At 36.1% G+C, this 17,892-nt stretch overlaps 1 protein-coding gene across 1 annotated transcript in view; it reads left to right on the top strand.

Annotated features, from left to right (window-relative positions):
- The first annotated feature begins 1,379 nt into the window (after nt 1–1,379).
- The window catches only part of LOC141486864 (uncharacterized), a 29,707-nt gene continuing 13,194 nt past the window's right edge, over nt 1,380–17,892 (top strand). The window contains exons 1-2 of the mRNA XM_074185443.1: nt 1,380–1,784; nt 4,444–4,805. Of these exons, the coding sequence (XP_074041544.1) occupies nt 1,579–1,784; nt 4,444–4,805 (568 nt within the window). The 5' untranslated portion in view covers nt 1,380–1,578. The remainder of the gene's footprint in view (nt 1,785–4,443; nt 4,806–17,892) is intronic.

Below are 17,892 nucleotides of genomic sequence, written 5' to 3'. Positions count from 1 at the left end.
CAATGCAGTTCTTGCTCAGCAATTAAACTGGAAATATTGTGCTTTGACATGGAACGTCATCACTTACCATTGGCTGAGATGAATAGAGCTGTAGGGCTTCTTCAAGGTGGCATGCGACAAAATGATGTAGCTCTTCGTTTGGGGGTCTCCCAAAGTGTTATCAGTCGATTGTGGCGGCGTTTCCGTGAAACTAGCAGTCCAGCCGAACAACATCCAGGGCGAGGACGCGCTACAACTGCAGTTCAAGACCGATTTTTGGTCTTAACCGCAAGAAGACAACCGACAATCACAGCACCTGAGTTGGTTAACGTGTTGCAGCAGACGCACCAGGTAACCATTGGTGGTGATACTGTCAGAAATCGACTGCATGAAGCAGATCTCCACAACAGAAGGCCACTTAGATGTCCACCTTTGTCGAGAGGCAATGGCGGTAGAAGATTAGACTGGTGTCAAGAACATCAAAACTGGGATGCAAATGATTGGGCCACAGTTTTGTTTACAGACGAATCCAGATTTGGATTTCATCCAGATTCCCTTCGAGTAAGACTGTGGAGACGACCTGAAAATAATGAACGTTTGAGGCACGTCCAGGAAGTCCACACATACAGAGGTGGTACACTAATGCTATGGAGCGGAATCATGATCTGCGGCAGAACCGATCTCGTATTTCCAAATCGCTCCCTCACAGCTCGACAGTACCTCGACACCATTCTTCTACCTATCGTCCGTCCGTTTGCTGGTGCTGTTGGTGAAAACTTCCACCTAATGCACGATAATGCTCGTCCACATGCCGTGCGTCTAGTGACTGACTGGCTCACCAACGAAGGAGTTGATGTATTACCATGGCCAGCACAATCACCGGACCTGAATCCCATCGAGCATGTGTGGGACATGCTTCAACGAAGAATTACTCCGCATATGGGGAACATTCACACAACGTTTCAATTTAGAGAGCTTTTAATCGCTGAATGGGCAAATGTACCTCAACAAGACATTGACAATCTCATTTTGCCGATGCACGATAGATGTAGGGCCGTAATAAACCAGCGTGGAGGCCATACTTTGTACTGATTCCAATTTTTTTTGTATTATGATTTTTTTTCGGGGTGCCAAAGAAGAGCCATATTTTTTTTAGTTTTGCTTATATGCGCACTCAGTATTTTTGACCATTTAATAAATTTTGTTGTAAGTTACATTCGTTTAATAATCACCCGTCAACTTTTTTTTCCCTAAAGCGATCTTTAAAAAAATTATTTTCATTTTTAAAAATATCCCTAGACTTTTCCGATGTATATATATATATATATATATATATATATATATATATATATATATATATATATATATATATATATATATATATATATATATATATATATATATATATATACGTACGTTAGTACCTCTCCTCGATACAGTGTCCAGTTTTTTTCTCATATTAGGTTTTCGGAATGTATTGCGACTACAGATTATTTTTAAAGGAGACACTGTGTTTTTTTAAAACTACTTGATGAATTAATTCGATCTTGTATCTTTCAGCCAAATTATCATGAAATCTTGATTTCGTTGGAGAAATTGATGAAGCGATACCCTGAAGAAACCAGTATAAATGCAAAAATTTTTAATATAATCGGAAATATATGTTTAAGCAATAACAATTATATTCACTTCATTTCCGTTTATCATATTCAATTTGTTAAACAAATACTGCATTTTCTGGAAATAGCTTCCAATGAGGACACCTACTCGGAAATTACTCTCAACATGGCAGTGCGGTTTTTGAGGTAAGATGTATTGAAATAGGAGAATATTTATTTTATAAGTTGAAAATCTTTGAATAATAAGGTGAAATGATAGAGAGATATATAATTTCAAGTTGTGTGTGTATTTTATTGGGGGTTTTGAGCTAGTATTCGAAAGCTGCATAGATGAACTTCTGATCTAAAATCAGATAGCTTCTTCATAAACTAGTTCAATACCAAACATTTTTGCTTCAATAATTGATGGATGACTAATTGATAATGACTAATGAACGATGTTTGAAAAGATAATCTTCCACGATAACTTCCACACAAAAAAGGTCACAATTGAAAGCTTTTGCATAATCAACGATCTTTGAGAACAGTGGTGTCTCTCATGAAAGATTGTTCACGAACAGCTTCTTCAAAAACTAGCTTACTCATAAAGACGTTTGCCTTAATAATGTATCGGTGACTACTTGACAATGAGAAATATAAGATCTTTGAGAACACTGGTGTCTCTTATAATAGATTATCCATAAACTAGGTCATTTTCGAAGACATTTCAGTAATGTATCGATTACAACTCGACGATGGATAATAAATGATATTTGAGAACACTTATGTCGCTAATGATAGCTTCTGCATGAGCTTCACCATCAAACAATTTATCGATGACTACTTGGTAATGACTAGGGAATGATCTTGGAAAACACTTTTCACATTTTCAAACACACTAGCTCAAATAAAGAATCGATGACTATTTTATGATAGCTACTGATCGTTTTTGAAAACACTGGTGCTTTTAACGATATTTTCTTCACAAACTAGGACACTCCTAAAGAGTTTTCCTAAACGACGTATAGATGACTACATGACGATGATTATTCAAAGACCTTTGATCTCTCAAAATATATTTTTCACAAAGTCATCGATAAAGATTTTTGCCTGAACAATGTATCGACGACTACTTGTCAATGAAAAATATACGATATTTGAGAACACTGGTGTCTCTTATTATAGATTCTCCATAAATTAGGTCTTTTTCAAAGATATTTGTTTCAGTAATATATAGATGACACCTTAACGATAGATAATGAACCATAATTGAGAACAGTGATGTCACTAACGATAGCTTCTGCATTAACTTGGTCACTACTAAATAATGTATCTATGACTTCTTGATGATGACTAATGAATGATCTTTGAGAACACAGGTATCTCTTGGGATATTTCAGATAGCTTTCCAATTTAAGATCTTTGAGACCATTTTTTTTCGCACACAATTGCTCAAATAAAGTATCGATGACTACTTGACGACGGCTAATGAAAGCATTAGCCGTCGTCATTTTACGATAGCTTTTTCACAAACTAGGTAACTTCCGAAGACTTGCCTAAATTATGCATCGATGATACACACAAGCTCAATCCTTGAAGAGATGGGATGGAATCAAAGGATGCAGTCTTGCCAGGGTCGCCCAAGGCCACCAGGAAAAATCTACATTTAACAGTAGGATTTCTGACTGGCAACTGTCAACTAAGGAAACACCTCCATAATATGGGGCTAGTGGACACACCTCTATCCAAGATGTGTGAACAGGATGATGAGACTGTCAGGCATGTCCTATGTGAGTGCTCGGAGTTATCGTCAATAAGAGAGTGTGTGTTCGGCGAGTCTTGGCCTACACCTGCCAATATAAAGAAGATGTCTCCCAGTGAGCTTCCTGTAAAGAACAGGATGGACGATGACCTAGGAGGAGGATGTATAATGGGTCACATGTGGCCTAAGTGCACACTCACTCACCTTCCCTATTCTACAGATATAGATGCATCGATGACTATTTGACGATGGTCAATAAACGAACTTTGAGAACATTGGAATCTCTCATGATAGCTTTTTCATGAACTACGTCATTCTCAAAAACATTTGCCCAAGTAATATGTCGACGACTACTTGACGATGACAAATGAACGATCTTTAAGGACCCTGGTGTTTCTTACTTTAGCTTCTTCACAAAATAGGTCACTCCCAAATGTTTTTCGCTTGAATAATGTATCGATGACTTCTAGACGAAGACCAATTTATGATCTTTGGAAACACTGATTGATGTCTCTTAAGTTATGAACCCGAGTTCGCTGACCGGGCATCACTCAGGGATAGAGTTACATCCGCTGTTCCAGACGTGACTACATGCTAAGTCGACAAAACCAAACTTATAAATTATTGTTAATTTAATAATCATGCATTCTTGTTACTTTGCCTGAACTGTAACGTTGTATTTGTTCAAAATAAAGTCTTTTTAAAAGAGGATTTTCGTATATTGCATACGTAACTCTTATGATAGCATCTTCACAAACAAGGTCATTGCCTAAATAATATAGAATTTGTTAAATATGTTAAATGCTGGGGTTCAATTCATCATATTGAAGCAAATCACTCCAAACTGATTGTTTCTCCCCAAAACCAGTGAAAGACCATTAAAATGTAAACCAATTTCATTCAAATTTTTTTTGAAATAACAACCTAACCTGACAATCATAAGTTTTTATGTATTAATGGCCTAAACTATCATTGAAATAAAATCATATACAAGATATATAATTTTATTTCCATGGTTCAAGTAGGTGTGTGAAGCAATTTTCAAATGAATTCACTATTTTCAATGCTTTTGTTTGTACATTTGAAATAACTATTCGATTCCAGAATTCTGATGCACTTCCCTGGAAATCCATCTTTCATAAGGGATGTAGTGGGAGCTGTATGGTGCCTCTTCGAGAAGGTCGTTGCTGAGTGGAAAAAAACAGGCAGAAAACAAAAATTATTGAAGAACATAATAAAATTAGTAGAGGATATATCCGAACAAAAAGAATACTATTTGGATATGGTGAAAGAAACTTCTTTAGAATGTCTTAGCCAAGTGGCACTTTTATCTCCAAAACGCATCGTGGATATCTTTCAATCTTTTTTGTTTGCGAGATCTTCAATGATGAAAGATCCTCGTAAACTACCGATTCGTGAGACTTTTGATGCTTTCAGAAATTTACTGTTGAGTTCAAGCGCAAAAGGTGAGTAAATCTTCTTTCATATATACCTCCATTAGAAACATTACTGAACATCTTGTTTTTTTGTCGAATGCCAAAAAAATTAAAATCACTTTTTCATTTTCACTTATCAATGAACATCGGAAGAAAATTCATCAGATTAGATTTCATATATGCACGGGTAGTTTTTTGTGAGTGGCAGAAGTATTTGGAATAGGAAAACCTAATAAATATAAATTACACAGTTTTTGTCTGAAAAATCACCTAATTTCTCTAATAGCTGATTTTTGCAGCAATAACTAGTAACTGAGACTATGCCTATTAAAAAGTAGCCCGTCAATGCAAACGTTAAGATAACCACAATCATTTGATATTTCACTATACTACTGAAAATAATTCCATATAAACGAAAAAACACACTTTTCCATTAATTTTTTTTCACTATTATAATAGGTGAATATTACTGGAGTTTAATACCAACACCAAACCGTTATTTTCAATACTTCGACAAGTGATCATCTTCAAGAGAACGATTTGAGTTTAATCTTCCTCTAGAAGATGATCATTTGGTGATCGAAACACGTGTCGAGGTGTTAAAATAACAACTCCAGTAAAATCAATACTACACCCAAAGGTTCCAAACAGTGCATCACAAGATCAAAATAGGTACAAATTTGTACATATTGTCACCTCACAAACCACAAGAGGTTTGTGAGGTGACAAATAAGACATATGGGAATCCGCGGCTAAGCTAAACAGTGGAGACGGGAGTGGGTTAAACAAATCAGCCAATTTCAAATAGATCTTAATGGGCGCCAGGTAAATTTAATCCTCCAGATACCCTAAGAAACTTACAATATCAATAACTTACCAATTAATATTGGAAATAAAAATAAGATCCCCAATATGATTTATTCAGTGATCCTAACTTACATGGATTAACCGACAACGCTTCCAAGACAACTATGCTATATTCACCCTACTACGCGATGTTCAAATGTCAATACAAGAGCGCGGTGTATATAACCACAAATTCAATCAGCCATAAATTAAGATAGTAACGACGCTTAAAAGAAAACTAAAATACGTCAAGTAAAACTACCATAAAAATTTAGTAGGTGAAATCATAAATACTAGTATTAGAAGGTAAGGCAATCTCGTTTGCGTCGCGTGTAGGCGTCGTAGGCGCATCGGTGTCAACAAGAAATTGAAAAAGGAAGAAAACACCTCAATTTGCGTTTTACAAATGAAACCAAACACGTTGTCAACTAGTGGTGAATTCAGCCAGAAAGGCTGAATTCACCACAAATATTCAAATAAATCAATTATAAGTTGCGTGCTCCTTTTGGGCCACCCGGTATATGGGGTTAGGCTACCCCGTAGTTCGACGGACGTGGATCACCCTGTGGTACGGCGGAGATGGATCACGCCGTAGCACCGCAAAGATACCTGTAGCACCACCAAGATAGATCACCCTGTAGGGCACAAAAAGATGGGCCAGTAATGGATCACCAAATGGGACCCCAAAAAAACCCTAAGAGAGGAAATTCTCAATCAGAATCAGATAAAACCAAAGTGAGATTCAACCCCATTCAATAGGGACTAGTTGACTAATCGATACCCCTGGTATATTTTCATTAAGAAAAGTAGCAAGATAATAACAGTATATTTTTGGGTGCCCTGTATAACCATATAACCCGTAAAAAAATCAATTGAATGAGTATTGAAACCTCTCTTCAAAACTAATATTCAGTTGAATTACAACGATGAAATCAAATGTTACTAAAATAATTAAAAACACATTTAATTATATAATTCTTACCCTGGGGTTTTCTATGCGTATCTTCGTGTGCGGTGCTCTGCACGGAAGTCCTACTGGGACCTGATGAGTGACTAAGGGCCTTCTGTTTCTTATGAATCCAGGGACGAGAAACGAAGGTTGTAGAATTGAAGAGATGATACCATAGCTAAGACCACATGAGAGATGCGATAGTGATTCAGACATACCTTATTTCGAAAATCCTTCCACCTGGCACAATGAGTTCGGTAACCACCACAAATCCTCAAAAGAGTTCAAGTTTCAGACTGCAAATATCCACACCAAAATGACCAATCAGTCTTCCACTATACAATCCTGACTTGTAGAAATAATCCCCGTGAAGGATGGCACAAATACAACCATATATATCCTACAAACCAGTTGTTGCCACAGTGTGTCCAATGTACACTACAAGCACCAAGGGGGCGCTATGCACAACATCATAAATCTATCAATTTCTCAACAGCCACTCGAGACATCATCAACAAGTCCATGACCCATCAAAACTCCTTCTCAAAGCAATGCAACCCTAAAACAACCCTTGACAATTTGAGTAACCGATCAATCCCTCATCCGTGAACAACTGTAGAACTAGTTCGGTGTAGTTCGTCGGAACGACACTACGAAGTTTCGGCAGATGTCAACCAACAGCTGTCTCTTAACCTTGTTATTGAATGTTTACAAAAATATTGACTCCAACCTATTTTCAACTATTTACCGATCCTTATTCATGCGATGGAAAAGAAACATATAAGGTAAGTCGCCACATCTTTCCCATTCAGTACGAATATTTGAACAGTCATATTATGCAGAATATTTTCTATGGAACGGAAGATTTCCATTACTATAATGTTAAATGAATAAAATCAACTTGTAACTGAATTACACTGTTAACATCTTCTGAATAAAGATCTTAAAAGGTAAGGTAGTGTTTTGAAAGGTCACATAGGATCAGTTTTGATCTAGTGCTAAATTGAAACGTAACAATATACTGTATGTACATACACATTACTATTGTAACGTGTTTAAAATAAAATCCTAGAAGGTTTTGAAATACTAGGGTAGCGCCGCGAAAGAACACTCTGTAGTGTAACAAAACAGCAACACCACGACGGGGCACTTGCCAATAATTTAAATAAAACTCGGGCGTTTTCCAACACTTCCCAGCAAAAATATTGAAATTCCGTGAAAGTGAAAACTGCAAATTTCATAAATAATAATCTTTCTATAGAACAGAGTAACAAATTATTTCACCTGCACCAGACTCGAGAAACCTCAATCAGAATTTTGATTTGGAAACCCGAGGATACATCCACTTCCCAAGAACTGCAAAACAATTGACGAGAAAACAACGTATTTCATACTATAAGAAAACCGATAAAAACTGTCTTTGGGAATAGAAAAATTCTCCAAGATACTTTTTCAACTGAGACGCGTGGAAAGTTCCTCGCTCTTCGACAGTTTCAGGGACTATTAAGACGTAGGTGGCATAAGTAACCTGCTTTTTTATGAGATAGGGGCCCTCAAACAGAATCATAAACTTTTTTGTCTCCTGATTAAAGGCCCAAGAGATAGGCGCGGTTCGCAGGAGGACGAGATCTCCTGTTTGAAATAAGGCGAAATGGCGCCCCGGGTTGAGTAGAGATCTACGAGAGGCGCGTCCTTCGAGATTCTCCTTCGCAAGGAATATATTGACATGATTTCTCCCCAAATCGATTCCTTCAGGAAAATCTAACAGAGATCTTATGAAAAGCGGCTGCCTTCCGAAATGAAGTTCATAAGGACAGAAACCTGTGGACTCATGCACCACCGAGTTCATGATCTCGGAAATTCTTGGTACTTCCCACGCCCACCGAGTATGTTGCTGCTCACAAAGCGAAGGAAAAAACCTTCCTAACTCTCGCATCACACGTTCTGATGGGTTTCCTTGGGGATGTATCACCGATGCGCGCACGACCTTGACATTCATATTGACGAGAGTATTTTTCCACAGCTTAGCGGTAAACTGGCTTCCGTGGTCTTTTAGGATGGACCTCGGTTTCGCCACTTTTACGAAGTACTCTCCACATAATCTGTTTAAAATTGATCTGGTAGTCGCTTTTTTGAGAAGATATAGCGTGACTAACTTGGAAAATACATCCAAAAGCACACAAACGTAGGTGATCCCACCTCTAGAACCTCGGTAATAGCCCATGTAAATCCAATGCTAACAAGTTATTGGGTGCGACAGGAGTTATAAGCTTAAGCGGGGGCTTTGATAATATACAATGCTTATTTTTTTGGCAATTATCACAGGACAAAATATATCGTTTCACATCCCGATGCATATTTTGTCACCAAACGTCTCTGCGCAGAGCTGTCCATACTTTAAATACACCATAATGTCCCAATATTTCATGATAATAGTTGACGATGGGCTGAATCAGTTCCTGTGGAATACATAATAAGTGGTGTTCATCATCACTACGCCTCAAAAATAAAATGTCTTTGAATATAATATATCTTTCATCATTATTATCTTTTCGACGTACACTCTGTATAATCAAAGGAAGTTTTGGATCTTCATTTTGAAACGTCGATATATTGGCGATTTTCTTTTTTATGTGCTCCGGAAAATTGACAAGGGATAATAATTTAAAACACTTTCCTGGGAGAACAGGCAGTCTTTCCTCAGGACTTCGAGATAGATAGTTTTGTGCTCCCGGTATATATTCAATATCAAAGTGAAAAATTTGAATAGCCAATGCTCACTGAATTAAACGGACGGATAAAAGCCTAAACGTTTTCAAATAAATTAAAGCCTTATTATCAGTAAATATTTGAAAACGTCTGCCCAATAAGTAAACTATCCATCTGGTAAGTGCAAAAATAAACGCTAGAGCTTCCTTTTCCGACACAGCGTAGGACCTTTCACGTGGTAATATAAGTCTACTGGCGTAAGCTACTACACGGGTTTCACCCTTAATTCTTTGGAGAAGTTGAGCCCCCAAACCTACGTCACTGGAATCGGTTTGTAAATAAAACATTTCCTTAACATCCGTTGTTGAGATTCGCCCCAACACCATTTATTTTTTTCCTCAACAACCAGTGTAGGAGCTCAGCCAAGCTAAAATAACCTTCAAAAACATTCGGTCAAAATTAACGATTCCAAGAAAAGCTTGCAGTTGTTTAATATTTCGTGGGACCGGAAAATCAGCGATGGCCTGTACCCTTTCTTGATTTGGTTGAATTCCTTTACTAGCGCAAATTCAGCGTAATTCAGCACCAAAAATTTGGTCAATACAACGGCAAAATGCCCCCACTGCAGAAGAAATTCCGAAAGATAAACAACGGAACTGATAAGATTTTGTCCCAACAAAAAAACCGGTGTACTTTTTGTCCTGTTCTCTCAACGGTATCTGAAAATATCCAGCCCTGACATCTAAAGCTGAAAAATATTTCGCATCTGTCAACGACAACATTATATCTTCTATCGGTCGGGGCATCTCGTGATCTTTCTCTAGAACTTTATTAAGTCTACGGGCATCAAGACATACACGAACCTGGCCCGATTTTTCCACTACTGTCACCAAAGGCAATATATACAGGGTAGATGCTCTCTCAATGACTTCCCATTCTAACATTTTTTCTATTTCTTTTTGGACCACCTCTCTGTGAGCAAAAGGTATTGGATAGGGTTTCACAAAAACGGAGTTTTTTCTCTCAATTTAATTGTATGGAAATATTCCGTAGTTAAACCTGGCTTTTCAGAAAAAAGACAAGAGTATTTTTCCAATATTTCTACTATTTTATTCTTTTGAAAATATGTTATTTCAGAATAATATATTTGATTAAGGAAATCTGAATCTCTCTCAAGAGTATAGTCGGGGTGATTGACAATCGGAGAATTTGATTGGATGGTTACCGTCCGAAAACCATACGGGAGAGCAATAGAAAAATTTTCATAATTTTCAACCTCTTGAAGTTTTGCTGTATATTCACCAAATTTCAGTGTTATATATTTCTCCGCGGTGTGGATGGTAGCACTGAACTGTTTTAAAAAATCGATACCCAATATAACTGGAAAATTAAGATCGGGAATGGCAAAAAACTTGTATTCGCAACAATGGTTATTTAGGTTAAACATCAGAAGTATTTGATGAGACACTTTACGTTTTTTATCTTTGAACGCTCCCTCGATCCTCTCGCCACTGTCCGGAAAAGTTAGGTACTTACTCTTTCCATCATTAATCATATTCCAAACAACTCCAGAAATCACGCAAATTTCACTACCGGTATCTATCAGGCAAGGAAACGTGAATTTGTTAAAAGTTATCAATAAAACTGGACAGCGCGATGGTTCGAGTTCTTTGATTGACTCCTCCTCCTCCAGAAGATCTTCGAAAGTATTGGTTATGGCTTGTGGTTGATTTGTGTACTCTTCCCCCTATGTAAAAAAGGCTTTATGTGGGGAGAGGCACATAAAGTCGTTATTAGTTTTCCGAGTTATAATTTTCTTTCTCTACCGAAGAAAATGTGGGATGTGACATATTTGGTTGACCATTTTTCTCACTCAGAATGACTGAGTCTCGCCGTGGGAATGGTTCTGTTTTTTTCTGAAAATACTCACGCTTGAAAAGAGGGTTAGCGGTACTATTTGAACTACTATGGACACCAAGTTGTGAGTAATAATCTACTTGTCTTAGTCGCTGTAATACTCCTTCCAAGTTGTCGGGATTAACCCTTAGATCCCCATCTGGGGTACCTGAGGGACCCCAGTGGCATAATTCCTTGAATAACATTTTCATTTGAAAAGACCGGCGACGCTGCTTTCAGGTATGTGTCAGTCTATATTTACTGGATGTGGTCTCAGTGCATACGAGAATTTTGTAGTGTGCGTTTCGTTGGTGGAGCTAAAAAAGGTGAGTGGGGTACTGTAGGAACCCCGCATGGGATTTTAAGTAACGAAATATTCATTCACATCGCTTTCATTTTGGCATCAAGAATGAGGCGTTCTGAGAGAAGCAGACCTGACAACGTGAACTGGAAGATATTGCAAATAATTTGATTTCTGATTCTGAAATCGAGTATGACAGTGACAGTAACTCCGAAAACAACGACCACGATGATTTACTACAGGAAAATATTTCAGAAACTGATGATAATCTAAAAATTCAAAGCGAGGAAAGTTCAGATGAAGAAGTTGAAGACCACGAAACTCATAATGTTCAGTCCGTAGGTCCTAAATATATTGCAAAATCTGGTATGGAATGGTATGGTCAACCGTTTCCTGCAACAAGGAGACTTCGAAGAAATTTTGTAAATGCACGCCCGGGTCTTACAGAATACAGTGAAACATCTGAAACAATTTTAGAAATGTTCAACTTGTTCGTAACGACTGAAATGAAGGATATGATATGTAATTATACCAACCAAGAAGCATGCAGATATTACGCTGAGTGGACCAGTTCAAGAGAAGTCCAAAAGTATGGACTTCACTTGAATCAGAAGAATTAGACTGTTTCTTAGGAGTACTCGTAAAAGCAGGTGCATTGCGGTGCAGAAGGTAATCCACCAAGGAAATATGGAGCACTAACACTTCTATAAGTAGGTCGTTTTTCAGCGCAGCTCTCCCTAGAAACAGATTTGAAGAAATTTCATCATTCCTACGATTTGATGACAAATCCACTAGAGCTCAAAGAAAAGAACAGGACAAACTAGAAGCTATTAGAGATATCTGGGAAATGTTCGTTAACAATTGCAAAAAGGTATTTGAACCTTATGAAAACATCACTATTGATGAAAAGCTCGTTTGTTTTCGGGGATGTTGTCGATTCAACCAGTACATCAAATCAAAGCCTGGTCGGTATGGAATCAAAATTTGGGCAGCTGCCGATAGTGAGACCTCATATTTATCCAATCTGCAGGTCTACACTGGAAAAACGCCTGAAGGAGCAGCAGAGAAACAGCAAGGATTGCGTGTTGTGTCGGACTTTGCAGAGCCGTATCACGGTAGCTGAAGAGGAATAACAACGGATAATTTTTTCACCAATGTCCCATTAGCACAATATCTACTAACAAAACAACTAACTCTGCTTGGCACTGTTCGCAAAAAAAAGCCAGATACCCCAGCACAATTGGCAATTACAGCTTGGCCCCCACATTCATCGATATTTGCATTTACAAAAGATCTTGCGATGGTTTCGTTCATACCTAAGAAAAATAATGTGGTCCATCTGCTTTCCAGTCAACACGATGAAGATACTATTTCTGATAGAGATGACAACAAGCCTCTCATGATTTTGGACTGTAACAAAACCAAGGGCGGCGTTGATTCCGCTGATAAGCTTATAAAGGAAAATTCATGTAGCAGAAGAACAGCCCGATGGCCTTATAGGTTGTTTATGAATATAATAGACATTTGTGCATTGAATGCCTTCATTCTATACATAGAAAAATATCCCGATTGGAAAAAGAACACCACAGCACGGCGACGTTATTTTCTGCTAGAATTAGGAGATGATTTCACTCGCAAGAATATGGAGAAGCGTGCTATGACACATCATAAGTCGTTTGTGAAATCTGCTTTGCGAGACTGTGGGATACCTGTTCTGAATGATATTACAGATCATGTGGCTGAAGTGGAAAACCAACTTAGAAAGCGTGAACGTTGTTATCAATGTCCGCGAAAATTAGACAAAAAAGTGAAAACAGTTTGTCATAAGTGTAGTAAATTTGTATGTGATAACCATAGAAAAACGCATCAAACTACGATCTGTTACAATTGTCTATCTATGTAGTACGTATACATTTTTCACTACATCTTGTATTTCAATTGTTATTTCGATCTAGAGAAGTCATTTGTCCAACGAAATGTATTTAAATTGAAATATTTCCATTTTGTATTTACAATGTCAGAAATGTGTTATGTGGTTACGTAATAAGGAACTGTATACTAAATTCAACAGGGTGTTTTCTTCAATAACATTTCCATAATATATGTACTCAAACGTGTACAATGACTAGGGGTCCCTGAGGTACCCCTCACGGGTATTTGCGTACATAATGAATGCACGGGAGTCTAAAGGTTAATCAGAGTACAAGCTACCTTTGCTGGAAAATGTCTTTCTATGTACCCAATTGCTTTTTTTTCAGACATAGGAGGTATTAAATATTTACATTTCGAAAAATTACTCAAAAAATACATGACATGTGATCCTGAATTCCTATCATATCTTGCTGTTTCTAATTCTCGTCTAACCCCGGCCTGAATTTTCTCATTCCAAAATTAATCCCTTGAACGTAACCCAGTTGATAAGAGGGTGTAATACCGCATCGGCCCATATTTTAGCTTTCCCTTCAAATAAATTACCTATCCTAGATTTTGATAATTATTTTCAAAAGTCTGCATAGGTATATAACTGATGAAATTGAGTAATTTCGTTAGATTATTTTCGAAAATGTCGAACTGTCCCGTGTTTATATGAGCGACTGGTACGTTTTCAGCTCTACTATTCTGAAAATGATTGGACGAAAAATTCACAAAGTTGTCAGATTGATTTGGAAGAGTGGTATTTATGAAAGGTCTTTGTCTGTCTATTATTAGAATCTCATTAGGGTTTCTCGAGTTTACAATAGGTACACTAGTATTATGAAAAAATGGAAAACAGTTCCTACATATTCATTCCTTTCATAGTTTCTTTCATTTTTAGAAGCCCTTGCTGAAAATATGTGCTTGATGCACATATGTGCATCTAAGTCGAAATTACTAATATTCGGTCCAAAAAATCACAGAGATGTTGTAAAACAACAACTCGATATTAGTATAGGTTCTAATGTATTGGAAATTGTGAAGGAAGCAAAAAATCTTGGGGTGACTATAGATAGTGATCTCTGATTTGATTTCCATGTGAATAAATTAATCCAGATAGCTTACCTTTCACTCAAGCTGATTTACGGAAATCGAAAATTCCTCCCTAAAAACACAAAAATTACTTTATGTGACAGTCTCGTTCTTTCATCTTTGAACTATGCAGATGTACTCTTTGGACCATGCCTCACAATTAGGAACAAAGACTCCAAAAGATTCAAAACTCCTGCCTTCGCCTTATTCATGGCGTACGTAGAAGGAACAGAATCTCATCAAAGCTGTCAGAAACTTGTTGGCTCAATATGGAAAACCGAAGGTCATTTTCAGCGTGTTTCTATCATAAGGTTATCTGCAATAAGATTGCGACCTATCTATATAATAAAATTACTTTTCAGACTGACCTACACAACTTGAATGTAAGGCATAAAGGTTATTAACTCCTTCCATACACACTCATGAATTTTTCAAACGATCATTTACGTATCAGATATGCAACGATTACAATAAACTTCCCCCTCATTTAAAACATTTCAAAATAGGTATTTTTAGTCAAAAATTGAACTATTAGGTAAACAAACTTAAATACTCAATAGTTTATCCATATGAATATTCTTTTTTTGTTGTTATTGGAATGCTGATTGATATCGGGTGTATAATGTATTACTTTTTCCATTTTTTTTGTTTGTATTTGTTTTATTTATTTTTTTTTTGTTGTTGCCAGTTCTCGTAGCTGGCTGTGGAGGTTAAGTGGTAGAACAAACCTGTAGTGTAAAACACTGCAGTTTTGAACTTCGCCTTTTGGATGTTATATTGTATTTCACCCAATAAAGACCATTATTATTATTATTATCATCATTATTAGGATCATCCCATTATACCGGTTCAGTAGGTATATTAAATATTCTCACACATGCCAATTTATTTATTTCATTCTCTGGTTAAAATGAACGATTTCAATTGTGGCCTGGGTCTGCGAATCTTATGGAAAAAAAGTAGCTACGGAAAAAAGCCGTATCGTATATTTCGGTCGACGGAATAGGGGGAATGTGTAGATTTCGAATAGATTGGATGAATAGTGCCTATTTACGTATCGTTATTAACGGATTCTTCACTATAGTATTTTCTGGATACCGCCGGATTCTCTTTAATAATAGAAGATAAAAGTCCATGGTATATTAATATTCAATGTCTCAGGGTTGCGTCGGGTTTTTGCACATGCAAGTCGAAACGGTATCATACGGTTCGACTTGCATTGCCAATTCTTCCGAGAAATAGGAGAGTTTGTGGTAGTCTTCGAGCCAATGAAAAGGTTAGATACTATTTTTTTGGAACTAGGAAGAACTATTTATCCAACATAAGACAGCTGATACGGGAACTGATGAAGTCTTACCCTATTTCGTGAAACGTCTCGTTACGATTCACTTAAGGACATAGTGATAAGTACCACCCAGTGGGTTTTTTAATTTTTTTTTGCCTCGTGCACGCACATAAAAAAAACACTTGCTGTGCGTGAACAAGCCAGGTATTTCTTTCCTTGAAGACTTATAAATTTTTATATACTTGTTTAGCTTCATTCAGTTTTACTAATAAGTAGGTGCATTCTAAGATAAAGACTATTTTTATAGACTATATTCTGGAACCGTTCTCTCGAGAGTTTGCCTTTACCTCTAAATTCTGTATAATTTGTATTATAATATATTTACTGCTATTATAGAATCCTATTTATACCATTCACCTAATTTTTAATTTCAACTAACCTATAGTTTTTCAAGTAAGCCAATTGGATTTAGTGATTTCAGCTTTGAGAGAGGTGTATGTTTAATTTTGTTGTAAATCACTTGGCGCCCTCTCATACATTTTCCTGTCTGATAATAATAAAACCCACACCCGACTCCACTAAGATATTAGTCGGTGCAGACACCTGAACTGTTTTATCGCTTACTAAGAAAAGCCAAAAATCACGTTAAAGAAAGAGTTATTAATTGATACAATTTTCATTATTATTATGTTTTTGATGTAGTTCCAGTTACTGTGTATACTGCTGAGATTATCAATGTCAGTTTTCTTATTCATACAATCAGAAGACTTATTAATTTCAACCATTTCAAGAAAAAGGCGTTTGGAAATATTTTTTTCTGTATGTAAAACTTTAATATTGAAGTAATTTGGTTTATGTCCTGTTTCTATAGAGTGTTCTGCTAATGCACATGATTTCTTATTAAGCTTCATATCACTTTTATGTGAAGTTACTCTATCATTAAGAATTCTAGATGTTGTTCCAATATAATTCAAGTTACAATTGTTACAAGGAATGTTATAAATCACATTTGACTTTTTTGTAGTATCCGTTTTATCTTTCAATTTAGTGTTCAAATTCTTTATAGTTTTAATATTTTTTGGCATATTCTGTTATTTTGTTCATTATGAAAGAGTTTTATGACATTTGAAGATAAATTTCCAAGTTAGGTATTGGGTGAACTATCATTACATACATTTCTGTTAATTACATCGGAGTTTGTATTACTGCCAGTATTGAAAATTATTTTATTAAAATATTTACCGTACATTTCTCCAGTCGCTAAGATTATCCACTTTATATATATATATATATATATATATATATATATATATATATATTATATATATATATATATATATATATATATATAGTGTTTTATAATTATCCTTAGATATTCTGTGGAACAGTAAAAGTATAACCAAAATTGAGTTGATCTGAAAAGAGGTGAGGATTTTATTACATAAACCAGTTTTTACATTTCCAACAAAACATTCTTCAACATTAATTAATCACAAACAACATTTGAAGCTATTGCTTCACCAGTTCCTATTAACAAATTGTTTAAATTGCAATATTTTCTTTAACATAACCTACATATTCATCACATGGAGACATGTGACTCACAGAACCATAGATTCCAAAGAGTTCACAGATAAATTTTACATCAAAGTTATTACGCGGTAAATTCAAACTGAATGAAGTGTCACTCACTTCGGTCGTTTATTGTTTTTCGCTCATTTTTACTGCCCTGAAGAAGCTTCCCATTAGAAGCGAAAGCTTGGCAAAGTCAAGCAGAGTTTGATTTTTGATTTTTTGAGTGAGAGACCCTATTAATCTATGTTACCGTACATTTCTCCATGACCCTGTATATATATATATATATATATATATATATATATATATATATATATATATATATATATATATATATATATATATATATATATATATAAGATAAATAAATTAGTACTTTTTGATCATTCCCATATTGATTTCAATTTAAGAGCCACCGGTATACCGGTGGCTGTATACCGGTTAGCGATAAATGCAGCAAGTGAATATAATGTAAAATTAAGAAACGAGTTCTAATTTATTACGAAGAATGGTTATGGGCCCAGATGCTCTTTGAAATTAGAATAAAAAT

Source organism: Leptinotarsa decemlineata, unplaced genomic scaffold (genome assembly GCF_025532065.1).
Source record: "Leptinotarsa decemlineata unplaced genomic scaffold, Ldec_3_MD MMD2_tig00026374_RagTag_RagTag, whole genome shotgun sequence".
Classification (NCBI taxonomy): domain Eukaryota; kingdom Metazoa; phylum Arthropoda; class Insecta; order Coleoptera; family Chrysomelidae; genus Leptinotarsa; species Leptinotarsa decemlineata.
Note: the sequence above shows the minus strand (reverse complement) of the source record. Positions and strands in the feature narration are given on the sequence as shown.